At 43.9% G+C, this 27,847-nt stretch overlaps 1 protein-coding gene across 1 annotated transcript in view; it reads left to right on the top strand.

Annotated features, from left to right (window-relative positions):
- LOC123763861 (WD repeat and SOCS box-containing protein 1) overlaps nt 1-27,608 on the top strand; it is a gene marked incomplete at its 5' end in the record, with an annotated part of 102,780 nt that extends 75,172 nt beyond the window's left edge. Inside the window, 3 exons of the mRNA XM_069302837.1 lie at nt 7,856-7,991; nt 10,220-10,342; nt 25,252-27,608. Of these exons, the coding sequence (XP_069158938.1) occupies nt 7,856-7,991; nt 10,220-10,342; nt 25,252-25,417 (425 nt within the window). The remainder of the gene's footprint in view (nt 1-7,855; nt 7,992-10,219; nt 10,343-25,251) is intronic.
- Between the last annotated feature and the right edge of the window lie 239 nt (nt 27,609-27,847).

The following is a 27,847-nucleotide window of genomic DNA, read 5'->3' as shown; positions in this document are numbered from 1 at the left end:
TGGCAGGTGTTGTGCCAATCACATTAATAAAAAAAAAAAGAGCAAAGAAAGTAAAAAAAAAAACTGCTTGATACCTTTACTGTGTGATAGCTGCAGGTGAAAACCAAAGAGAATAAAATCTTCAAACATTTAATATAACAAAAAATGACTAATTTTACACAAAAATGATAAGTAACAATTAATGAAAACAAAACCCCCTTAGTCAATCACTTGGCTTACACACAATTAAAAGAGAAATATATGCAGGTGAAGTGTACGTAAATAACAAAAGTGCAAGTAATACTTTATACAAAAATGCTATGTGCATTTACCGTCACCCGGGTGGGGGGGGGGGAGTAGAAGCTACAGCTGTGAGCACTCGAAGGGTACTCTGCTGTGCTGGACACTGCCAAGCCCTTATATATGGGGCATGACATCATAGTTGGTGTGAATTCTGGCGAAGCAGGCAGTTAAACGATCGAGAGAGGTAGTTAGCTGGTGGCGTCTGGTCGACCGGCAAGACAGAAAGTGTCTCAGGTAGCGGAGGAGGGAGGCATTGTCTAGACAATACGTTTTGGCGCGCATTGTTGTTGTCGCTGATGTTGAACCTTGATGTTGGAGCATGCAGATACGTTGGTGAATAGGCGGTAAAGGAACAGGCAGGATCTACTGCTAAGCAGGTAACAATAGGGAGACTCTAAAGAGGGTCAGGAATGAGTGCCACATGAATCAGGAAGGTAGCAGTTTGAGAATAATATTGTGGCAAAAGCAAAGAGCCAACCTAAGCTGTTGCACAACCGTATATGGAGGGAAAAGAATAGTGTGAGATCATGTGATTAGAAAGGGGAGATGAAGAAACAATCTTGGAGAATGACTGTGTGTGAAGAACTCAACAAGAGGTTCCAGGACGTCTTCAAACCAAAACCAAATTGGTGTACAAGTATGGGTGGCAACTGATGACTAAAAACAGCACTAGATATAATTGAAGTTAATATAGAAGAGGTTAAAAGATACCTGGAAAAATTGTATATCACAAAAATAGCACCACAACAGATATCACTATGGGTACTGAACGAAGCTGCAGAGACCTTTTTACCCATTAACTATAGTATTTAATGTTGTACTAGAGGCGGGGAGAGCTATAGGAAGTCTGGAAAACCATATATTCCAATATTCAAGAGAGGGGTACAGACATGAACGCTAAAACAGTGTCATTAACATCCATGGCCTGCAAGATTCTAAAAAATATAATTAAAGAAAGATTGTAGAAACATTTAGGGCAGGGGGGGGGGGGGTAAATTTTAAACAGGAAAATCATGCTTAACAGACTTGACTGAATTTTGTGACTGGCTAACTGCATCTTCCTAGACTGCCTAAAAGCTTTTGATACAGTTTTCTCACAAGATGGAGAGACAGGTGAGGATTACCTGTATGATTCCAAAGATCAACGTTCTTGTGGCCCAATCTCTGTCCAGGCCTCCTGGTAAGTGGCTTGATCAACCAGGCTGTACAATGCGACTGCTTGCAGCCTGTCATACGAGTCAATCTGGTTAATCAGGTGTCCTTTGAAGGTGTTTGTTGAGTTCTCTTTTGAACACTATGAGGTCAGCCAGTTATACCCCTTATGTGTATGGGGGAGAGTGTTGAAAAGTCTTGGGCCTTTGATGTTCGAGTTCTCTCTCAACGTGCCTAATGCACCTCTGCTTTTCAATGGGGCTGTTTTACGTATCCTGCCATGCCTTCTGGTGTCATGTGCTATTATTTGTGAGTGCAGATTTGGAACCACTCCATTTAGTATTTTCCAAGTGTAAATTATTATGCATCTCTCCTGCCGGCATTTTAGGAAATATGGATATAAAAATTTTAAGCAGTCACAGTAGTTTAATGTTATATTGATTAGATTCTAGCAGTAAAAGATCATTCCACACACTGCAGGATACTGTGGAAAAGATATTAATGATAATAAGAGCTTAATAAAGACATTGGATTGGATAAGGGAGTATTTGATGGACAGGAAACAAAGGGGTCATGGTCTGAGAGGATGTGTCAAGCTGGAGAGGAATGGAAAAGGGTATTCCTCAGGGCTCCATCGTAGGACCATTATTGTTTTTAACTTGAGTGACCTCGCAGAGGGAGTGAGCTTGTACATGTTGATGTCTGCAGATGTAAAATTTATGAGAGTAAGAACTGAAGAGGCCTGTAAGATGATGAAAGAAGACCACGAAGAACTTTAGGAGTGCGCATTAAAATGGCTGATGGCATTCAATCCAAATATATGCAGAGCAATGAAAATGGGTAAGGGGGACAGAAGGCCTTTATTTAACTATATCAACTGGGTATCTTAGATTACTTTAAGGTTGGACCACTACTGTGTTGAGCCAGGCTAGGACTGGCATGCAAGCTGCTCACAGTAGTTATCAACAACCTAAAATGTCTAGAGCAATGGTGCAAGATCTTGAGATGTTGCCAGGTATAAGTTATGTCTGACTTATACCTGGCAACACCTGATGGTGCAGGGAAATGTACCATCAGGTGTTGGTCTGCACCTGATGGTGCAGGGACATGCACCATCAGGTGTTGGTCTGCACCTGATGGTGCAGGGACATGTACCATCAGGTGTTGGTCTGCACCTGATGGTGCAGGGACATGTACCATCAGGTGTTGGTCTGCACCTGATGGTGCAGGGACATGTACCATCAGGTGTTGGTCTGCACCTGATGGTGCAGGGACATGTACCATCAGGTGTTGGTCTGCACCTGATGGTGCAGGGACATGTACCATCAGGTGTTGGTCTGCACCTGATGGTGCAGGGACATGTACCATCAGGTGTTGGTCTGTACCTGATGGTGCAGGGACATGTACCATCAGGTGTTGGTCTGCACCTGATGGTGCAGGGATATGTACCATCAGGTGTTGGTCTGTACCTGATGGTGCAGGGACATGCACCATCAGGTGTTGGTCTGCACCTGATGGTGCAGGGACATGTACCATCAGGTGTTGGTCTGCACCTGATGGTGCAGGGACATGTACCATCAGGTGTTGGTCTGCACCTGATGGTGCAGGGACATGTACCATCAGGTGTTGGTCTGCACCTGATGGTGCAGGGACATGCACCATCAGGTGTTGGTCTGCACCTGATGGTGCAGGGACATGTACCATCAGGTGTTGGTCTGCACCTGATGGTGCAGGGACATGTACCATCAGGTGTTGGTCTGCACCTGATGGTGCAGGGACATGTACCATCACCTGATGGTGCAGGGACATGTACCATCAGGTGTTGGTCTGCACCTGATGGTGCAGGGACATGTACCATCAGGTGTTGGTCTGCACCTGATGGTGCAGGGAAATCAGAGTAATCAGTTCATCACAAAATAATTTATAATTTGATAGGGCAGGTATAGGTGGAGGATCCATTTTGGGAGCAAGCCAGCAAGTCTGTAATGTGAGGGAGAAGGATTTCCTGAAACACCATGTGCTTAACATTTGAATTTATTCACCAAGAATTAGAACATAAGACAAAAATGTATATACACACATGGTAATGGGATAACTGTGAGAGCTGTCGTGGGCAAATCTACACAAAGTAATGTCTTGCCGACAGCACCCTGGTGACAAAATGCAGTCTAACATGAACGCTGGTAATAATGACCACCTCAGCAATAATGGCTGTCTACCACCACTGCCATATGCAAAAGGACAATATGGTGCTCAAAATTAATGCTTGGGCAATTTAAATTGCATGCACAAAATAAAGATGACAGGTATTGGAATAACATTCACAAACACGTGCTCAGTCCAGACCGGCACTCTGTAGGACATTTTGTTTTAAATGGGCTTGCCAGACCATCAAAACTATCCACCAGCCCCACTTGGTTGGAATTAAGCATTACAAAATGTGAGTCCAATTGTGTACACAAATTTGAACAAGTACTCACCCTGGGGAGCCGGTCGGCCGAGCGGACAGCACGCTGGACTTGTGATCCTGTGGTCCCGGGTTCGATCCCGGGCGCCGGCGAGAAACAATGGGCAGAGTTTCTTTCACCCTATGCCCCTGTTACCTAGCAGTAAAATAGGTACCTGGGTGTTAGTCAGCTGTCACGGGCTGCTTCCTGGGGGTGGAGGCCTGGTCGAGGACCAGGCCGCGGGGACACTAAAGCCCCGAAATCATCTCAAGATAACCTCAAGATAACCCTACAGGCACACAACATGAGACAACTTCTTCATCATCGTTGCCGGGGGAGGGTTCTCAACTGAGGTGACCGGGTATTGATAATAGTAGTTTGAAGGGTGATGGTGCTCAAGGGAGCTCGAGAGAGAGCACACGTGTGGTACCTTGTCGACTAGCTGTGAGAATGAGGCAGGAGAGATAAGGGTGTAGCAGCCAAGCAGCTGAGAGACCTCACCTATGAGACTAGCTGTGAGAATGAGGCAGGAGAGATAAGGGTGTAGCAGCCAAGCAGCTGAGAGACCTCACCTATGAGATTTCTCATTTTTCATTCAACCTGAAGAGGATTGAATGATTCTCAAGCTTAAGAGGAGAAAAGAATCAGAGGTGATATGATGATAGCATAACTATAAACAAAATCTTGAGGGGAATAGGTAAAGATGATAAGTAAAGCCTAATTAACCCTTAACATGCTAGGGGTATAATATCCTTTCTTCCCCACAGGTGCATGTAATTTTGAAAAAAAAAAAAAAAATTCTTCCCAACCTGTTAATTTGTGTTCACTGATCACAGGAAAAATAATAAAAAAATCGTAAGTGGCATATATTGCCCGCTATAGGGCGGGGAAGTCTGGCAAAAAATAGGCGCTGACTCTGCATGCATCCCAGGCGGTCTGTTGATCGCCAGCTGTCAGGCCGGAGTTGCCACAAAGAGATAATTACCTAATTATTTCAATGTCTGATCGATTTTTCATAGTTTTTTGCCGTAATATTATTCAATAGTGTGTAGTTTGATATATTTATATAATAAAATAAGTGAATCATCGCTGTACTCAAAAATATGGTGTGCATATTGTTGATTCAATTATGTTCATCAAACAGTGAACAAATACTTTGTCGGTTATTACACTATAAGCACAGGTTATATAAAAGTAACGAGGAGTGACCGCCGTGTACCAGCCAGCAACTCACGCTCTCCCTCAAGTCATCTGACTCACCCACATTCTCCTCCCACAATACTGTTTTTGCTTTTATTCACTATATACAGACGTTATATATAAGTATCTACATTCGTGTTCACCATAACGAACCACTAAGTTGGCATGCTGAGTAACAGTGCCAGTGGCAGCCCACCACTGGCTGCTACTTCCTCCCTCCCTCAAGTCACCTGACTCACCCACATTCTCCTCTCACAATACTGTTTTTGCTTTTATTCACTATATACAGACGCTATATATAAGTATCTACATTCGTGTTCACCATAACGAGCCACTAAGTTGGTATGCTGAGCGGCAGTGGCAGCCCGCCACTGGCTGCCACTCCCTCCCTACCTCACCTCACCTGACTTGCCACCAATCTCCTCCCACCATACTGTTTCTGCTTTTATATACAGACGTTATATATAAGTATTTACATGTTTTGTTCACCATAACTGTACATCTAAGCTTGTATGGTGAGTAAAGCTCACACAGTCAGCTGATGGCTGCCGTCCTCAAGGCCAGACGCACTAATATTTCTCCTCCAACAATACTGTTTGTGGTGTTATTATGCTATATACACACATTATATATAAATATCTACCTGTTTTATTCACCATACTTGTACAAGTAAACTGGTATGGTGCCCAAAGACCATCATGGTAACCAGTAAACAACACCGTCGTCTGCACGGTGGCGTCATGCAGACGACGCCACCGCCCTCACCAAAATGGCGGCTCCCAACCTTCTCCTCTTGCTGTTTATACCCTCTATACACACGTTATATATAAGTATCTACATTTGTGTTCACCATAGTGAACCACTAAGCTGGTATGGTGAGTGCAGTCAATAAAAGGTGGCCACACACAGTCAGAAGACATCACCACCACCCTCCCTCCCACAGCATTACTCCTCCCTCCATGGCGCACAGTGCTAAAATATCACCACAATCCTGCTATTATCAGAACCCTGGTCAGTTTTATCAGTGAAGGGTCTTCTGTAATAATATCATCGGTACATAATAGCATGAACAAGTATATTATGGCATTTTTGTTTGATGCTGTGGTCACAAGCTGAACAGCAGTGCTGTTAGCTCATGCTGCGTGCGTCAGGCTTGGTAGCTCACTCAATACTGAGGCCAATAACACCCGGGAGTTTGGCCCACGATTTTTAAAAAAAATGGCGTCTGTTTACAAGAGCCCTGATGAAGGTGTGGTGAACCCTGTGTATCCGCGGGCCGTTTAAATCTTGCGTAGTACTCCAACATGTCATATGACGTGATGCGCAGTTGACTGGAACAACTTCCAACACGTCACATGACGTAATGCGCACTTTAAGGGTTAAATTAGAGATAGGACATGGGGGACGTTGGTGGAAGCTGGATGTGCAGTCGAATCAGAAATATGTTAGGAAGTTCTCGTTCCCTGTACAGGTGGTCGGCAAGTGGAATTCACTTAAGAAATATGATGAAAACCTTGATGTTGAGAGAGGCAATTAGTGCACTAGATAATAAATGGTTAGGAGATGGGGGCATTAAGGGGTAGATCTTGGTCCCCTTTAGTCGTTGATAGGTAGTCACTGAACTTAAGAGGACAAGAGCTCCTGACTGGAGAGAAACCTGATGACACCCACCTTACCAAGCTTAACCCCTGAAGTGTAGCTATGATCAAAGACACCTCTCTGCCTGTGTGCGCTATTCGTGCACACTGGGAGGTGGCAGATGGATGGCATGTGGTGGTCCATGGGGTGTGGTCATGTGAATGTGGTAACAAGCTGTGATGATTGTGTTAGGGAGGGAGGGTCTGTGTTTGCTGCTTCACTTTAACTTGCACAATGTGTGGAACAACTCTATCTACACGTAATTGACAAAAATCCGTAATATATATATCTAGGGCGCCTGACAGCTGGGTGGACAGTGCTTCGGATTCGTAGTCCTGAGGTTCCGGGTTCGATCCCCGGTGGAGACGGAGACAAATGGGCAAAATGTTTCTTTCACCCTGATGCCCCTGTTACCTAGCAGTAAATAGGTACCTGGGAGTTAGACAGCTGCTACGGGCTGCTTCTTGGGGGGGGGGGGTGTTACAAAAAGGAGGCCTGGTCGAGGATCAGGCCGTGGGGACGCTAAGACCCGAAATCATCTCAAGATAACCTCAAGATAGGCCTACAATGTAATCTGTACACCAATATTAGATGTAAATCTATTTTTGGCATAGCTCAAAGGAAGTGACTGCAAGCCACTCCTTTGCTGCTATTCTGTCTAACAAATGTCATCCAGAAATAGATTCAAACACTTGAGGGAAATGCCAAATTGTGAATGATAATTATAACCATGCAGTACTTACACTCGGATAAAATCTGGCTGGCGATAGGAAAATCAACCAATAGTAACTGAATTACCTCGGGGGATCAATGTAAAAAGAAAAATCTGAATGAAAGGGGTTCGGTGTTTGATAAATAGATGGCTATAATTTTGTATATCCAGTTTTGTATGTCTTGTATATCCAGTTTTGTATGTCTTGTATATCCAGTTTTCTCCTCATCCCATAAAAGTAGAAAATGGGGTAATAAATATTTAGCCTGAACGTATACCCTAATATGATAAGAATATTTAATGTTTTTGGTGACTAGTCAATATAAATTTAAGAACAGTATTTGAGTGAAAATTTAGGATAAATTGAACTTAAAAATATGAAAATATTTGTTTAAATCAAATTAAATCAAATTATGTTTTCCAGGTGAACAGTTAAGAATCCTTAACCACATGAATCCTCCCCCTGGCGTGATCTACATGTCGGGGGAGAACAACTCCGTTGTCCGGGGAGTAACCTTCTCTCCAAATGGCTGCCATGTAGCCACCATATGCAGTGACGGGTAAGTAGCCCGACATTCACTGTGCTGTTGCCTACATCCACCAAGCTGTATATGGACAAAAATGCCTCCCCCAATCCCCCTCCACCCCCAAGACAAGTGTTCATATTGCAGTTAGCGTGAAGAAAGTGAGATATATGTAGTATTGTGCATTTAGCTACAATTATGAATGTGTAATTTTGCTAGTCAAATGAGTACTAATTCATATCTGGAATAATTTACAATGTTTGATCACTGAATTTAGGAGCAGTTGTTGAATGACAGTAGGAAGCCAATTTTGTAATGAGGTGCCGCCTGTCTCTCTGAAACAGTTTACAGCGATGCATCTTTACCTCACTTAGTTTTTAGTGTAGCCACTAAAAGTGGCTACACTAAAAACTGAATAATACTGTTTGTACTTAGCAGTGTTATTCAGTGTTCATTTTGGTAGCTATTTTCATGCACTATAATTGATGTTCACTTTTATGTGGAAAGATATCATTGTGTTGCAAGAGTTTGTGTTTGATAACATAAAGCCGTTTCCTTTGTTTTGATACGTAATTATATATAATGTGCTATGTTAGAATTTTGTTCATAGTTGTCTCAGAGGCCTGTCAAGAATTCGGTGGTGGTGGACCTTTAAATGTTGTCCAGGGGAATAGATCATTTTACTTGAGCCTAGGGGAAATCAAGGAGTAAGGAAAAAAGCCTAGTACAAAGACACAAATTTATATGCAAAAGACACATGATAATATATATATAACAATTTGGTTTCCTGACAACTCAAGGTCATTCTGTAGTAATAAATCTCCCAAGTGGGCTCTGGCTTCCCTATGGCTCACAGTCCCAAACCTGGAACCTTCTCCTACCCTAGTGGTTTTGAACGTTCTGCGGGAGCGCACGGTAATACTGGAAAGTGTATAATTTTTTCAGCTTTGTCACCTTAATTCTCGTCCTAGGTTTTCCAATTTGAGATCAATGTGTTCGCAATAGAATTTTCTACAAGATTAAATGCATATAAAGTCCGAAAGCCTGGCTTACCACCCCACAGCAAACAGAGAATATGAGAGAAAGTTACCCGGGAGCGCGCAAGAGCGTTAAAAGGTGTACACTTTCTTTCACTTTGGTCACCAAAATTTTTGTCCTAGGTCTTTCATTTTGGTATCAATGTGTTCACAATAAAATTCCCTACAGGAGTATATGCATATAATGTCAAAAACCGTGGCGCGCTCCACCCGCCGACGTGATGAAAGTAGGTGGTGAGAGCAGGGTGGAGCGCCGGGCCGTCCATTAGAGAGCGTGGTAATACTGAAAAGTGTATACTCTCTTCAACTTTGTCATCTTAATTCTCATCCTAGGTTTTCCAATTTGATATCAATGTGTTCGCAATAGAATTCTCTACACGATTAAATACATATGAAGTCTGAAAGCCCGGCATACCACCCGCACAAAACAGAGAAAGTGAGAGCAAGTTACCTGGGAGCACTAAAGAGCAATGAAATGTGTACACTCTTTTCACTTTGGTCACCTCAATTCTCGTCTTAGGTCTTTCATTTTTGTATCATTGTATTCGCAATAGAATTCTCTGCAGAAGTATATGCATATATAAAGTCCAAAAGCCCGGCGTACACCCACAGCAAACAGAGAAAGTGACAGCGCATTACCCCAGTGAGCACTAATAAAGAACAATAAAATGGGTTTGCTCTTTTCAACTTTATTACCTCAATTCTGGTCCTAAGTCATTCATTTTGGTATCAATAGATTTGCAATGAAATTCCCTTCAAGGGGTATGTGCATATAATGTCCAAAACCACGGCAAAAGCAGGCCATTTTTTTTTTTTTTTTTGGACTCCATACTTCGTCATCAGTGGGCAAAGGTGTTCAAGAAAATTTTCCAGTTCATCAGTTATTAGATTTGGCTTGCATACTGTACTGGGTATACTGTATTGATATAATAAATTTCATAAGCCTTGTTTAGTCTTAAGAAAACTCTATCTACCATTACCATTCTCAAACATTGTCTAAAAATATTATTTATCTTCGTGGTTCATAAAGCTCAGATTTGAGCGTACTCCTCTATTGAAAACATTTTTAGTTGCTCTTTTCTTTGCATTCCATTTTATACTTGGCATTCCCTTCCTTTTTCCACTAAAACAATCTGTAATGCCTAGGACTATATTTTACAAAAGCATTTTAACTAAATTATTTTTTCCTTTTAAAAATATTAAATGTTAAATTTTTTTGTTTGAAAGGTTTGTACGCTTCTGGAACCTGATGTGTGAAGAGGATGAGCCAGAGAGCATGGGGTCTGCGTTGGCGGGTGACTCTATGCTTAATTGTTCCTTCTCCCCAGTTGGTGGAGCAGTCTCTGTTGGGTGAGCCATTTGAGGTTTTTATTTAAATCTGTAAAATGTGCTGGCTCAAGATATGCTAATCCTGTACAGTAAATTGTAAATTTTATTTATTGTAGTTCTGGATATGAAAAGTGGTGTCATTTAAATTTATTGTTTCTTGAGCAAAAAAAAAAAATATATATATATATATATATATATATATATATATATATATATATATATATATATATATATATATATATATATATATATATATATTTATATATATATATAACACCACCACGGCAGTCTCCGTGGTGTAGTGGTAAGACACTCGCCTGGCGTTCCGCGAGCGCTATGTCATGGGTTCGTATCCTGGCCGGGGAGGATTTACTGGGCGCAATTCCTTAACTGTAGCCTCTGTTTAACGCAACAGTAAAATGTGTACTTGGATGAAAAAACGATTCTTCGCGGTAGGGGATCGTATTCCAGGGACCGTAGGATTAAGGACTTGCCCGAAACGCTTCGCGTACTAGTGGCTGTACAAGAATGTAACTTGTATATATCTCAAAAAAAAAATATATATATATATATATATATATATATATATATATATATATATATATATATATATATATATATATATATATATATATATATATATTTTATATATATATATATATATATTATATATATATATATATATATATATATATATATATATATATATATATATATATATATATATATATATATACAGTGGTACCTCGCATAACGAATTTAATCCGTTCCATGTTCGTCATGTGAAACGGACGTCATACAAAACGAGTGTCCCCCATGTAACCAGTGTGATACACTGTGTTTATTGTGAAATTTCCCTAGTGTGCATGACATCAAATGTTCCCCAAAATATAATTTTTCTTTGTAAAATGATAAATTACCATCCCTGAACATGTCTATGTAAAAATAATTACCAAATTCCACTTACTTTGGCTGTGAGGGCGTGGACAAGGTGCGCTGTGACGTCATCAGGGGCTGGTCGCCCGTGTGTGAAGCTCCCAGACACGGTCGCGCAGGCCACTCAAGCACCGCGTGTTGCCACAAATATATTTTCAAATATTTTTTCTATGCATTTCCAATGCGGTTTTATTTGTTTCTTTTATCGTATATGATGCATATTTGTGACCTTTACAATATGTATACAGTAGAATGTTCATATTTTTCCATGAAACTGTGATACATGTGTCAGTAATGTGTCCACAATAAATGTTTATTGTCACAATATTACGTGGTAAAAATTCACTAATATTACAATATGTACAGTTTCATATACTATTTACACAGTAACACACTGTATTACACACTCAGTACTTTGGAGGTGCATAATAGTCAACGAAGTAGTCCATGGTACACAGCGCGACTTTGCTCTCCTTGCACCAGCTACAGATAGATTTTTGTTTCCTGTTTCATCGTTCTGTGTGCTTGCAAATAACGCACTCGCATGCACCCTTGGCTTTAGTACTTGTAGGTGGTATGTAGCCAAGCTTGTAAAGCATAAGGTAGTATTGAAACGATTATAGGAAAAGCTCAATTTGTAAGGTAGTCTTGAAAAAATCTCTTTGTAAGGTCCCACACAGGAAGAGATTCAGCTAGCCTCAAAGAGTGTCCATCAGTCAGGAAGAGATTCAGCTAGCCTCAAAGAGTGTCCATCAGTCAGGAAAAGATTCAGGTATTCTTGAAAATATCAATGAATATCACCACCATGGAAGCCGCTAACACTGTTAATCTATGCTACTTGTATCAGATGCATCATCACTGAACGCAGAAAACGATTCATCTATGTATCATCTATATACATTTCAGATGGCAAGGGTGGGGCTCAGAGCTACACCTGGATACGCTCGCTGTATCATCCTCATAGGTGCTGTATCACTGGCATCCGACCGTTGTGTTAAGCCCTTATTACGCCTAGCTTCACCAATGTTATGACCCTTATGTTCTTCAAACAATAGGGTCTGAATTGCACTGACTGAGCACAGTCTTTCAACACCGTGTGGGACAGGTGTTTGAGAGCCAGAGGCATGTGTGCTACAAATGGTTGCTCACGCACTACTAACCCAGCCAGCAGCCCTTGTCTTTCATATTCGTTATAGCAAAAGGTTCGTTCAGTGTTTGTTGGGTAGGCTGCTCCAGTATGACAATCTTTGTTTCAAATGTGTTCCATTTGTTTTGTATTTGTCACTTACGTCTCAATAATGGAGCAGCCTACCCGACAAACACTGAACGAACCTTTATGACATTTGTCCATTTTTCAAATTGTTTCAACAGTTCTTTTATTTTTCGTTTTTTTTTTTTTTTTTAAAGAAACATGGAGCAGCCGACCTGTAGACCACGGAACGAACCTTTTTGACATTTGTACTGGTTTTCAAAATTCTTCATTTTTTTTATTATTTTCGATTTTTGTATGTAAGAAACATGGAGCAGCCTACCTGCCGACCACCGAACGAACCTTTTGCTATAAGACAAATGAAAAATAAATATTGAACACATTTGAAGAAAGGAAAATGTCATAATGGTTTATTCAGTGTATGTAAGGTAGGCTTCTCCATTATTGAGACGCAAATGACAAATAAAAAACAAATGGAACACATTTGAAACAAAGATTGTTATAATGGAGCAGCCTACCTGCCGAACACCGAACGAACTTTTTTGACATTTGTTGTATATCAGACATTTCATTTCATTTTTCCTACAAAAACGTCAATGCTTTGCAACATCTCAGTAGTCACCCTTTTATATCCCAGCATCATTAGCATCTTTAAACAAGAACAACATAATTTATGTGCATCGTCGGAGGCATCTAAGAATGTGCAAGAAGCAGCGCGACCCCACCATGTGGTGTTGACGTTACACAAACCAGCGTTCGTCATACGGGACGATTTGACGCCGATCAGGCCGTTCGTTACCCAAAATATTCGTCTTTTGGGGCAATCGTTATGCGAGGTACCACTGTATATATATATATATATGTCGTACCTAATAGCCAGAACGCACTTCTCAGCCTACTATTCAAGGCCCGATTTGCCTAATAAGCCAAGTTTTCATGAATTAATGTTTTTTCGTCTACCTAACCTAACCTAACCTAGCTTTTTTTGGCTACCTAACCTAACCTTACCTATAAATATAGGTTAGGTTAGGTTAGGTAGGGTTGGTTAGGTTCGGTCATATATCTACGTTAATTTTAACTCCAATAAAATAAAATTGACCTCATACATGATGAAATGGATAGCTTTATCATTTCATAAGAAAAAAAATAGAGAAAATATATTAATTCATGAAAACTTGGCTTATTAGGCAAATCGGGCCTTGCATAGTAGGCTGAGAAGTGAGTTCTGGCTACTAGGTACGACATATATATATATATATATATATATATATATATATATATATATATATATATATATATATATATATATATATATATATATATATATATATAAATAAATAAATAAAAAATACAGTGGTACCTCGCATAACGAATTTAATCCGTTCCGTGTTCGTCGTGTTAAACGGACGTCATACAAAACTAATGTCCCCATTTAACCACTGTGATGCACTGTGTTTATTGTGAAATTCCCCCAGTGTGCATGACATAGTGTTCCCCAAAAATCATTTTTCTTTGTAAAATGATAAATTGTCTTCTCTGAACATGTCTATGTAAAAATAATACCAAATTCCACTTACTTTGGCTGTGAGGGCGTGGACAAGGTGCGCTGTGACATCATCAGGGGCTGGTCGCCCGTGTGTGAAGCTCCCAGACACGGTCGCGCAGGCCATTCAAGCACCGCGTGTTACCACAAATATATTTTCAAATATTTGTTCTATGTATTTCTAATGCGGTTTTATTTGTTTCTTTTATCGTATATGATGCATATTTGTGGCCTTTACAATATGTATACAGTAGAATGTTCATAATTTTCCATGGAACTGTGATACATGTGTCAGTAATGTGTCCACAATAAATGTTTATTGTCACAATATTACGTGGTAAAAATTCACTATAATTACAATATGTACAGTTTCACATACTATTTACACAGTAACACACTGTATTACACACTCAGTACTTTGGAAGTGAGTAATAATCAACGAAGTAGTCCATGGTACACAGCATGACTTCGCTCTCCTTGCTCCAGCTACAGATAGATTTTCGCTTCCTGTTTCATCGTTCTGTGTGCTTGCAAATAACTCACTCGTGTGCACCCTTGGCTTTAGTACTTGTAGGTGGTATGTAGCCAAGCTAGTAAAGCATAAGGTAGTATTGAAACGATTATAGGAAAAGTTCAAATTGTAAGGTAGTCTTGAAAAGATCGCTTTGTCAGATCCCACACAGGAAGAGATTCAACTAGCCTCAAAGAGTGTCCATCAGTCGGGAAGAGATTCAGGTATTCTTGCAAATATCTATGGAAAACACGACCATGGAAGCCGCAAACACTGTTCATCTATGCTACTTGTATCAGTTGCATCATCACTGAACGCAGAAAACGATTCATCTATGTATCGTCTATAAAAATTGGAGATGGCAAGGGTGGGTCTCAGAGCTACAACTGGATACGCTCGCTGTATCATCCTCATAGGTGCTGTAACACTTGTATCCAACTGTCGTGTTAAGCCCTTATTGCGCCTAGCTTCACCAATATTATGACCCTTATGTTCTTCAAACAATAAGGTCTGAATTGCACCGACTGAGCGCAGTCTTTCAACACCGTGTGGGGCAGGTGTTTGGGAGCCAGAGACACGTGTGCCGCAAATGGTTGCTCACGCAGTACTAACCCAGCCAGCAGCCCTTGTCTTTCATATTCGTTATAGCAAAAGTTTCGTTCTGTGTTTGTCGGGTAGGCTGCTCCATTATGACAATCTTTCTTTGTTTCAAATGTATTCCATTTGTTTTCTATTTGTCACTTACGTCTCAATAATGGAGCAGCCTACCCGACAAACACTGAACGAACCTTTATGGTATTTGTCCATTTTTCAAATTGTTTAAACAGTTTTTTATTTTTCGTTTTTTTTTTATTTAAGAAACATGGAGCAGCCTACCTATAGACTAAACAAACCTTTTCTGTGGGGAGCCCCTACGGCTCCCTGGAGCTTATCGGGCTAATGTGTGTTATGTTAGACCGGGACATTAGCTAAGGAGTTCAGACCTACCAGGGACCAGCGCCAGAACCTGGCCCCTTCAGAGAGGTTTCAGGGAGCAATGGCCCTGGAAAACCCCATATGGTTGGGGGTTTTCCTTATCTGCCATCGACCGGGGTTAGGCACCCAGAAAGGTAGGCGTAACAAAACAAACCCCACATGGTAAGAAACTACAACAAAAACCGAACAGAGAGGTAGAAAACTCCCTACAATCCCAAGGAAACAAGCAAACAAACAAACATCACACTTTACTGCCGCGCCGATCGTCCGCGCAGCCCTCCCCACCCCGGGAGGGGGAGGGGGGAGCCCCGGACCTACCGCGCCGGCTGCCAAGCTCCAGTTCGTTCGCTAATGTCAACCGGGATTGACGCTTCTCTGGCCTCAGTTTCCTAGGCGGTGTTTGCCTTGTGTGGCGTTCACTGCCGTGTGTTGTGGTGTGCGGTGGCCAGGAGTACTTCATCAGTGCCGGGGCTGCATGTGCTTAGTGGCTGACTTCCCTAAGCGCCCTGTGAGTACTGCCCTTGCGTTACAGGGTTATCTTCCCTGGGGCGTTCGGGAACCATTCCCGTAGAGGTTCTTGCTGCTCGGCATTTGCCTCGCCCTTGGGGCCAGCTGGGGCTTGGGGCCCTTGTTTGGCCCTGGGTAGGGATTGGTATTGTGCTGGTTAGGGCGTCAAGGTGTTGCGCAGCCTGCCACCTAAGCGGCGGCCGGTTTCTGTTGCCTCTGGAGACGGTGTACTTTTGCGGGGTTTTTCTTTTGTTTTTCATTTTCTTGCCTGGTGGGGGTCTGCCTAAGGTGGTTATAGTTCCACTGGTAGTGTTTGGCGGCCCTCTGCTAGGCCCCCGTGCTTGTACACGTCTCAGGGGTTTTCAGTGCTCTAATCTACCCTCTTGTTATGTTTGGGTTTCTTAACCGGTTAGCAACACCTTGCCCGGGCTTCCCGTAGTTGTTACCCTACGGGCCCTGGAAACCCCTGTCTGGGCTCGGGGGACCATTGAATGTGTCTTCCGGGTTCCAACCCGTCTTGAACGGGATCGTTGGTTGCTGTTCCCTTGTCTCCGGGTGACAGTCGCCATTTTTACCTCCGTCATGCTGCCTGTTGGGTCACTGACACCTTGACCCGGAGTCTTGCGAGTGATTCTCTGCTTGTTCTCCAGTACTCTCCTGTTGTTATTACTGTTCAGAGTACAGGCGGCATCCGTGTTGCAAGCTAGGTTAGGTTGCTGCAACATGCTAGGTTGGTTTCCCACTCGAATGCCCCGTGGCCGCCCCGTTTGGTTAGGTGCTGCTCGCCCCTTTCTCTCCATGTTCCCGGCTCAGGACCGTCTGCGTGTTTCTGGGTCGGGGCGGGGTTCAGTTGCGGCAGAGACTCGGGCGGTTTTCGGGGGATGCCCCGTTCGGGTTGGGGACGGAGGTTTGAGCCTGTGCCTCCTGCCAAGGCTTCTGGGTCTTACCAGCGGCCCTTTCTTGTTGCCTTTCCCATGGGCTCTTGCTTTTCTTTCAGGGCGGAGGGCTTGGAGGACGGCTCTGCCCCGGGGCCTCTGTTGTTGGTTCCCGGGGCTGTGGGGGATGCCTACTAGCAGTTCTGGGGCGGTTTTGCCCCTTCAGGGGTTTTTCTGCTGTTGGGCGTCGTTTTCGCCCTTCCAGTCTGCTAGCTTCCCACAATTGCTGGCGTGTTTTTGTGTATTTAGCGTCAGTCACAGCCCCTGCTGGCGGCCATTTTCGTCTGCCGGTTTCCCGGCGTGGCCACCAGGGCGGCGTTGCGGTTTGTTTACATGCGTCTGGGTGTGCGAGCGAGCGTCTCTGGTGAGTTTTCAAAAAATTTGCGGGGTTTTTGTTCTCCTGTTGTCGTTTCTTTGTTTTTCTGGTGTTTTCTTGCCGTTGCCTGTTCCTCTGGGAACGTTTGGGTGTTGATTTTGGGTCTGAGCCTCTGGGTTTAGGCTCAGTGCCCCTGGCTGGTATGCTTGCTCCCACACCTTGCCCCTCGGTTTTCGGTCTGTTGGGACCGTTTTCCCAGGGCGTTCTGCGGGGGTCTGTGCTTTGCCTTTTAATGGTGTTCTCCGCCGGCAAATGTGGTGGTTTGGGCTCCCCCTGGTTCGATTCTGGGTTCCTTTGGGTTCCTTGGTTTCGTTCTGGAGGTTTCTTCCTCTTGGGCCCCCTTTTGTGGGTTCAGGGGACTTTGTTTCCTCGTGTGACCCGGTTCTGCCTTTTGGGGTTCCGGGGTCTTCCTGGCTTGCAGACTGAGCTTTTTGGGTCTTGGCACATGTTGTGGTTGTGCTGGGACTTTGTGGTTTTGCTGTCGAGGTGGGCCTTTTGATGCAGTTTTGTGCCTTCTTTGCCTGGCCGGCGTAGTGCTCTTTGCCGCTAGTCGGCGGCTTGTGCTTTTACGATACATGTCCTCACCTAGTTGTGCTTGTGGGGGTTGAGCTCTGGCTCCTTGGCCCTGCCTCTCAACCGTCCGTCAACAGGTGTATCGGTTCCTGTGCCTCTTGGGCTCTGTCATGTCTCATGTGACATTGTATGGGGGTCAGCCTCGTTACTTGTGTGAGGAGTCGCCACATTACTTCTTAGTGCTTTCCCGTTCCCATTCTGACACTCAAAAAAAAAAAAAAAAAAAAAAAAAAAACTAATTCTATCTGTGGCTCTTTTGGGTACTCAGTTTCCACCTGTGTCCCCTAGTGCGTGTGCCCCTTGTGTTACATATCCTGTCCTTCTCAACCCTGTCGATTCCCTTGGGTATCTTGTATGTGGTGATCAGGTCTCCCCTCACTTCCTCTTCCAGCGAAGTGTGGTTTCATTCCCGTAGTCTCTCCTCATGACTTCAGTAGTGTACTTTTTCTTTCTGAAGGGGTTCTGTTCCCTTCTCTGTTGCCTGGGCGCTGGGGGAGCAGCTTGCTCTGTTGCCTCTCGCTTGGTCCCGCTGTTGGTGGGCGCTTTGGGTTGTCTTCCGGCCTCTGCTGGCTTCGGAGGACGGCTTCTCCCCCTTGGGGGGGGTTCAGAGCTGGCGGGGTGGGCTTCTTCCCTGCGCTTCGTCATTTCCTCTTCGTGGGTGCGTGGGGCGTGGTCGCTCCGCCCCATCCTTCTGGGCTTCCCGTCTGCTCTTTGCAGTCATGAGCTTTTCCAGTCTGCAGTTCTTCTGGACTACTTCCGTCTGCGCCCTGGATCCTCTGCCCTGCTCGGAGGACTGTTGTCTCCTGTTCGGATTCTGTTAGGGCCGGGTGCTTGGATGGTGGACCTGGACCTCCAGGTCACTTCTTGGCACGTTCCTCTCCAGTTTTTCTGGGGCTAGCACGGTTGGTAATTACCTATGTGTACTTACCTAAGTGTAGTTACAGGATGAGAGCTTCTCTCGTGGTGTCCCGTCTTCCCAGCACTCTTTGTCATATAATGCTTTGATTATAATTGTCATACTGTCATATAATGATTGTCATATGTCATAATATGTCTTCATATGATTATCATACAATGCTTTGGTGGAGGGGCTTCAGGTTTGCTGTTTTTATTGCATTCCCTATTTTGTGAAGGGCGCTTTGTATACTCTTTGCATCTTTACCGGATCTTAGTGCCCTGTCTGCGTCTGAGATTCGGTGTCTGGCCTACCTCGACGACTGGCTGGAGTGGGCTCCCAGTCAGTCCGCTTGTCTGCTCGCCAGGGGATGGTTCTTTCCAGATCGCTGGGTTTGGTTTCCTGGTGATCTGGAGGTTTTCCCTTCTGTTTCCGTCCCGGGTTCGGACCTGGGCCTTGTTTCAGGCTCTTGGGCCCCTCATTGTCTTCCCTCCAGAAGTGTTACTGTGGCTGTGGTCCCGCCTTTGGCTGTTCGGGAGGGGGTCCCGGGTTGCTCAGCGGTTGCTTGGGCGGTTGTGCGGGAGTTTGCACTTCGGCGTGCTTGTCTGCCCGCGGAGTCGGGTTTGGCTCCGGAGTCGGTTGGTTCCTACGGAGACTCCACTTCCGCCTCTTGCATTCCTTGGGTTCCTCTGGGGATCTGGTGTTGGTGCTGCGTCACCAGCTTCCTCTTTGGGGTTTTTGGGGTTCCGTCCCTTGGCGGCTCCCCGAGCCTTCGCTCGATGTGTTCACGGACGGGTCGTCTCTCGGCTGGGGCTTTGTGACCAGTGCTCACCAGGTCGGCCGAGGTTGATGGAGTCTGTCTGTCCGTCGGGCTCACAGCCCGGTTCAGGTGTTCATGGCTGTCTGGTTTGCGCTTCGGAGGGTTTGGGTCACTAGGTACTCTACCGTTCAGCTCTGTTTGGACTGTTCTCTGGTGGTTCTTGCCGGAACCACAGGGGGTTTGGTTAACCGTGTGGTTCGTGTCCGGGGTGTGTCCTGCGTCCTGGTGGACAGCTGTCTCGGTTCATTCCTCTTCGTGGGTTGGCCAGTTGTCGCCGATTCGTTTTGTTGGCTCTGTTGGGCTTATGGACTCCTGGCCATGGACGTCTTCGGGTCGGCGTGGTCTAGGCGTCGCCCGTTTTGTGGCGCCCTTCCCACCTGCGAGGACTTCACGGTGGAGGTTTTCGGCAGGCCTGGTCGAGGTGGGGGGTACCTGTACCTCTTCTCCCGGTCCAGCTGTTGCTTCGGGTTCTGGCTCAGTTGCAGCCCATTCCCACGAGAACAGTCCTTATGGTTCCACTGTGGCCGGCCCGGCCTTCTTTTCGGACGCTGCTTGATAGGTGTCCGTACCCGGGGCGTTTTTCCTGAGGCTTCGCCTCTTTCAGCAGGCCGAATCGGTCCTGTCCGTGACTGGTTCGGCCTTCTCTTTGGCTCTTCGCGTCTGGTATTTTGACGCAGGTATCGCCATCTCTATGGTGTTCAGGTGGTTTTGTTGACGGTGTCCCACCTGCGAGCTTCGTCTTGGAGACTGTATGACGTTTATTACGTCTTCTCGCGTTTTGTTTCCCCTCCGGCCTGCTCATGAGTCGCCTGAGCCATCCTGGTCCTTGTTCAGGGTGCCTTCTTCTCTTCCCCTCAGTTTGTGGTAGCCCCTTCGGTTTCAGTTTCCTCCTCTTTGGTACTGGTGGTAGCTTTATTGGTGTGCAGCCTTTCTCTGTCCTGGCGACGGTCGAGACGGCTGCTTTCCGGAGGGGTTCTTGGGGTATTGGTACTTGTTTGGTTTGGCCGGGGGGTGCGTCCTGTGTTGTCCAGTTGTGCTTTTTGCTGTTGCCGGCGTACCGTGCCTGGGGATGCGCTGTGGTTGATCCGGTTCTTTCGTTCCCTGTTTTCAGGGCTCGGGTCTCCCGGGTCGTCCGCAGTGTTTTCCTTCTTACTGCGGTCTGTCTTTGCGCCCGTGCTGTTCAGACGTTTACAGCAATTGCTGCTGTGTTGGTGACGTCTCGGGCTCATTTCGGGCGCAGGGAATTGTGGGTCGCACAGGTTTTTGGCCGCCCATCCATGTGTGCGTCTGTTCTTGGGCGTTCTTGTTGCCTTGGGTCGCAGGTTTGCAACCGGTTGTCTTGGCTTTGCGTTGCAGAGTTTGTGGCGGCCGCCTCCCGGGTTAGCCCTTTCTTTTCCTTCTCTTTGGGTATGAAGCTCCAGGGAGCCGTAGGGGCTCCCCACAGAAAACCAGCGTTGAATGTAATGAAACGCCATTTTCTGGGTGAGCCCCGGAGGCTCCCTGGAAACCCTCCCTCCCACCGGTCGGCGGTTTTTTCGCGTTGGTTGAAGCTTAGCTACCGAACTGGAGCTTGGCAGCCGGCGCGGTAGGTCCGGGGCTCCCCCCTCCCCCTCCCGGGGTGGGGAGGGCTGCGCGGACGATCGGCGCGGCAGTAAAGTGTGATGTTTGTTTGTTTGCTTGTTTCCTTGGGATTGTAGGGAGTTTTCTACCTCTCTGTTCGGTTTTTGTTGTAGTTTCTTACCATGTGGGGTTTGTTTTGTTACGCCTACCTTTCTGGGTGCCTAACCCCGGTCGATGGCAGATAAGGAAAACCCCCAACCATATGGGGTTTTCCAGGGCCATTGCTCCCTGAAACCTCTCTGAAGGGGCCAGGTTCTGGCGCTGGTCCCTGGTAGGTCTGAACTCCTTAGCTAATGTCCCGGTCTAACATAACACACATTAGCCCGATAAGCTCCAGGGAGCCTCCGGGGCTCACCCAGAAAATGGCGTTTCATTACATTCAACGCTGGTTTTTTGACATTTGTTCTGGTTTTCAAAATTCATGTTTTTTTTATTATTTACATTTTTTTATGTAAGAAACATGGAGCAGCCTACCTGCCAATCACCGAACAAACCTTTTCCTATAAGACAAATGAAAAATAAATATTGAACACATTTGAAAGGAAAATGTCATAATGGTTTATTCAGTGTATGTAAGGTAGGCTTCTCCATTATTGAGACGTAAATGACAAATACAAAACAAATGGAACACATTTGAAACAAAGAAAGATTGCTATGATGGAGCAGCCTACCTGCCGAACACCGAATGAACCTTTTTGACATTTGTTGTATTTCAGAAATTTCATTTTTTTTTTTCTACAAAAACGTCAATGCTTTGCAACATCTCAGCAGTCACCCCTTTATATCCCAGCATCATTAGCATCTTTAAACAAGAACAACATAATTTATGTGCATCGTCGGAGGTGTCCAAGAATAAGCAAGAAGCAGCGCGACCCCACCATGTGGTGTTGACGTTACTCAAACGAGCGTTCGTCATACGGGATGATTTGACGCCGATCAGGCCATTTGTTACCCAAAATATTGGCCTTTTAGGGCGATTGTTATGCGAGGTACCACTGTGTGTGTGTGTGTGTGTGTGTGTGTATATATATATATATATATATATATATATATATATATATATATATATATATATATATATATATATATATATATATATATATATATATATATATATATATATATATATATATATACAGAGCACCACTTGGTTTCCGAACCCCTTGGGGACGAGACCCGTCGGTTAACATGTAAGTTCGTATACGAGAAATAGAGGGGAAAAATAAACTAGAAATGTAAAAAGAAATTTTTCCAAAAAATTTATGAAAAAAACTCTAGGGAAAAAAATCGTCAGGTTCATGGCGTAAATGCGACCGTGTTTTGTTTGTACTCATCAATAAGTGAAGTCCTGATCCGCTTTATAAAAGTCCTTAATTGTTCCTAACTGATTATTAAGACGTCTGGCAAACATCCTCTGGATGTTTCCTGCCAGCCTGCAGGCACATCCTGCCTAAAATATACGATGATGTACTGTACATTTAAGAAACAAATCTGGGTCACAGGTCTGTGGAGTGTGGTTAGGCTTACGGAGTCAGCCGGTCCCTCCCCCACCACCAACACACCTCCCCCTCTCCCCCCACCACCGACACACCTCCCCCTCTCCCCCCACCACCGACACACCTCCCCCTCTCCCCCCACCACCGACACACCTCCCCCTCTCCCCCCACCACCGACACACCACCCCCACCCCCCACCCCAAACCCCACCCCAAACCCATACACACACACACACATGTTCTCAAAGGTCACGTGGTTCACAGTTCACTTCAACACCCATATATCGCTTCCTGCCTGCCTGCCTCCTTCCCACCCTGCCAGCCTGCTTCCTTCCCAGCCTGCCTCCTTCCCAGCCTGCCTCCTTCCCAGCCTGCCTACCTGCCTCCTTCCCAGCCTGCCTCCTTCCCAGCCTGCCTCCTTCCCAGCCTGCCTCCTTCCCAGCCTGCCTCCTTCCCAGCCTGCCTCCTTCCCAGCCTGCCAGCCTGCCTCCTTCCCAGCCTGCCTCCTTCCCAGCCTGCCTCCTTCCCAGCCTGCCTCCTTCCCAGCCTGCCAGCCTGCCTCCTTCCCAGCCTGCCTCCTTCCCAGCCTGCCAGCCTGCCTCCTTCCCAGCCTGCCAGCCTGCCTCCTTCCCAGCCTGCCAGCCTGCCTCCTTCCCAGCCTGCCTCCTTCCCAGCCTGCCAGCCTGCTTCCTTCCCAGCCTGCCTCCTTCCCAGCCTGCCTTCTTCCCAGCCTGCCTCCTTCCCAGCCTGCCTCCTTCCCAGCCTGCCAGCCTGCCAGCCTGCCTGCCAGCCTGCTTCCTTCCCAGCCTGCCTCCTTCCCAGCCTGCCTCCTTCCCAGCCTGCCAGCCTGCCTCCTTCCCAGCCTGCCTGCCTGCCAGCCTGCTTCCTTTCCAGCCAGCCTGCCTCCCCCCCTGCCATCATGCTAACGGGTAGTGTGTGTTAGGCTTATCTTCGGGAATGAGCCGGTCTCACCCCCACCACCAACAAACCACCCGCCCCCCTACATCCCATCTCTCAAGGTCACGCGGTTCAACCGCGTGACTACCACTCACTCCCTGCCTGCAAGCTAGCCTGCCTGCCTGCAAGCTAGCCTGCCTGCCTGCCTGCCTGTGCCTGCCAGCCTGCCTTTCCCTCCCTAATTCTCACTACTTCCATCCCTTCCTGCCTACCTCCTAGCATCTCTCCCTACCTCCCCCTCCCTCTTAGCATCTCTCCCTACCTCCTAACATCTCTCCCTACCTCCCCCTCCCTCCTAGCATCTCTCTCCCCCCCTCTCTCACTGATTCTCCCCCCCCCCTCATTCATACTGCCTCCCACCTAAGTTCCATCGTCCATCCACCCACCAGTCAGCCATCACTGACGCAATGCGTGCATTTGGAGCCAACATGGTGCACAGATGTTTCTTGATTGTGCAGATATGTAAAACAAAAGCACAGAATGAACATTCCAGCCTTATGGCAATTCAAAATAATAGGAATAATAGGCCGTGAATCTGTGAAGTCACAGTGGGCAAACTGGACCATCGCCCACCCACCACCACAAGCCGGCGTGACGCTTGGCGGACCCCTTCCTACCCGAACTTTGTTCGGGTAGCATGACTCCCCAACCCCAATCGGGAAACTGGAAGTTTCGGATAACTAAAGTTCGGAAACCAAGTGGTGCTCTGTATATATATATTAATATATATATATATATATAATATATATATTAATATATATATATATATATAATATATATATTAAAATTATTAAATATGCCCGAAAAAGTAAGATTAATAATTCTAACACGAATTTTCTCAATATTTCTTATGTTTCTTTTCACTGTTGATGGTAATTGAAAAATCAATTCTCCAAAATTCATTTTTATTTCTAGTCTGACGCGACACTTGAACGCGTTTCGTAATAACTTATTACAGTTTCAAAGACTTTTAGTTTACACACACACACGCAACTATAACCTGCAAACACTAAACAGAGTTCTTACTATGCTATGATTTAAACAGCTTTCATTTTATTTTATACCCACATTTTGGGTGAGGCGATATGTTACAACAGTTTTGGATGAGGTGAACAAAACTTTCAACACAGGACAGAACACGAAACAATGGGTATTAATTGGGTAAATTCAAGGTAAGAATGGAAGTAACTGCAGAGGGCCTATTGGCTCATATTTCTTGATGCTTCTATTTTGGAGCGGAGTCTTGAAGTGGGTAGAATATAGTTGTGCATTAATTGGCTGTTGATTGCTGGTGTTGAATTGATTTTTCAATTACCATCATCAGTGAAAAGAAACATAAGAAATATTGAGAAAATTCGTGTTAGAATTATTAATCTTACTTTTTCGGTCATATTTAATAATATATGTCTACAGGAAAGACTGCTAACAAAATATACTAATACAGTATATATATATATATATATATATATATATATATATATATATATATATATATATATATATATATATATATATATATATATATATTTAAAATATAAAATTAATATATATAAATAACTTTTAATTTGACTTGACAGGCATGCATCTGGAAGCGTGGTGTTCTTCCTCGCCCCAACAATGGTTCCCTCACTGCTTCACTTGTCTCGCATGTGCGTGCGACGCTCTTTGGGAGACATTACAGCTAGGGACGATGTCCTCTTACCTCACACCCTCAAGCCCTACCTTCAGTACAAGCAGTGGTGATTAAGTTGTCTCTTGGTGCTTATTGTTTACACTCGAATACAGTGGTGACAATGGCACATGATTCGTAATTCCTAATTTATTGAAAATTTATGAGCGGTCCATTTTTTATGACAGGGTTCCTAGACTGAATGATTTGACTGTTCTTTATAATCAGATCATATGTTAGTCTTCATTGTCCATAAACCACTTTAGTGGAAGAGTTTTATTATCTCTAGATTATTTTCATAATGCAATTTGTTTTGCAGAAACATATAAAATGATAGTTTATCACATTACTTCAGTGTTTATACTTTTGTCCATCTCCTCTTGTCATGTGTGTACATAATAGAGCAGCCCTAATATGACACTTTTAGAGACGCAAAGTGGTGACTGCGTCACTGGCACAAACATGCAGAATTCTTTAGCAAATGTTTTGAGGGTTGCTGTTGGATATTCCAGCAATATATGGTAGAGAGGCAGTTGATAAAGGAAATGTTTCAGAAGACTTCTGCATTCACTCATTCATTTACAGTAGAGGGAAGGGTCACATTAGTCACTTGCTCATTTTCCAATGGTTCATTTAAGGCAGATCCATATCAGGATGTCAATTCCTATTTTCTATTCACTTGCATAAAGAAATTCTACATGTAACCAAATAATTTGTATTTTATGGATCTTTATTTTCAAAGTACATTTAAACTTCCATGAATTTTTAAATAAAATAAAGTTCAGTTTTTACTATTAAAAAGATTGTAATCCTGTCTTTGCTGTTATAAATGTAGAAATACACCCTCCTGAACTACATTTACCTAAAGTGACTTATGGCTCGTAATAAACAGGTGCAATTTAAGGTACCTTTTTAAATGTATTTAACGCATTTTGAAACTATAGGAGCTGTCCAGAGCTTTACACGTACATACACGGTAATATTTTTTGTGAAGAGGTCCTACGGAGCTTAGACCTTTGTCATGCACTGACACTTTGATTCATCTTTCAGTTAAGTTTGAAGTACTTGCTCACATTCCTTAAAGGAGGAAATTGTTATTTGTTTTGTTTAGTGATAAGTTTATCATGTGCTCGCCAAACACACGACGTTGCTACGACGTTCGAACGAGTTTAACACCTAACAATTGTAACAACCAATATAGCAAGTTGTAACAACGTTCTGATACGTCATAAAAACGTTGTAATAAAGTTGTTACATCTTGTTATAAGTTGTAACAAGAGACTCAGAGGGACCGTTATGTTGTGTGTTTGCAGGGTGTACTGTGTGCTGGTGGTCTGAGCCTTGTCACTTGGGGTTAAGGCTATGATATTTTTTGCTCTAATTTTTGTGCATAAGCCTAATAAGTGAAAGCTTAAGCAAAAAATAAAGCTTAGGCTAAATAGTTATCAGGCACTGCTGATATCCATTAAATGCAAACATCACAATCAGATTTTCTTGGTTCTTGAAAATGTGACTCATGTGCATTAACAAATACTGCATAAAGCAATTTTAGCTTGCAGGTGGCAAGGGCAAGGCCCAGCATGTCGTGCACAGTGATCAATAAATGTAGATATTTTGTTATAGGTTTTTAAACTTCCATTATTATTTTAGTTAATTAAAACTAACTTATTTGGAGGCAAGCTATTGTCATTCGCTTAAATATACTAGTTACGAATGCTCATGTAAAACACATGGCATTAATGATGAGATAGTCTGTTATGTGTGTTCATGTAAGACATATGGCAGTAATGATTATACCATCTATTGTGCGCACATGTTCATGGAAGACATACATCAGTAATGACAATCCTGTCTGTTGTGTGCACATGTTCATGATCTCTGTTAATGCTTGAAAGTTCTATTATCTGAAATTGCATCGGCAACGTAGAACTGGGAGAAATACTATGAGTATCTACATTCAGCAACCAACTGAGGTTTGGTCAATATACAACAAGTTTTGAGGTAATTTAAACAAAATATATGCAAAATAAATAAATAAATATATATATATATATATATATATATATATATATATATATATATATATATATATATATATATATATAATAATTATTCCATTTTAACACTAGGATATACATTGGATAGAAATGCCATTTTTAAGATAATTGTGAATATTAGCTAGGATTTTTTTGCCATATGTTGTATGATAATAATTATGACTTTTGTACAGCAAAACAATTTTGGTAATAAATTCCATCTTTACAATGAATTTTTATTCCATAACCAATTCAGTGTTGCAAGTATATTGTAGTTTGTTTTTGGACTTGAGAACAAGGGGTCTTGGCTTCAAATCTCATGTTGGAACACAAGCATTTTGGGGACATTTTGACCTGAAGAATATTCACATAGCAGTAAATAGGTACCTGGGAGCAAGTCAACTGTTGTGGGTTGCATCCTGGGGAAGGTTAAAAGCTGGCTCGGGTACCTTAATAATCGTAAAAGGC

Source organism: Procambarus clarkii, chromosome 5, assembly GCF_040958095.1.
Source record: "Procambarus clarkii isolate CNS0578487 chromosome 5, FALCON_Pclarkii_2.0, whole genome shotgun sequence".
NCBI classification, from domain to species: Eukaryota; Metazoa; Arthropoda; class Malacostraca; order Decapoda; family Cambaridae; genus Procambarus; species Procambarus clarkii.
This window is presented reverse-complemented; position numbering and strand designations above follow the sequence as displayed.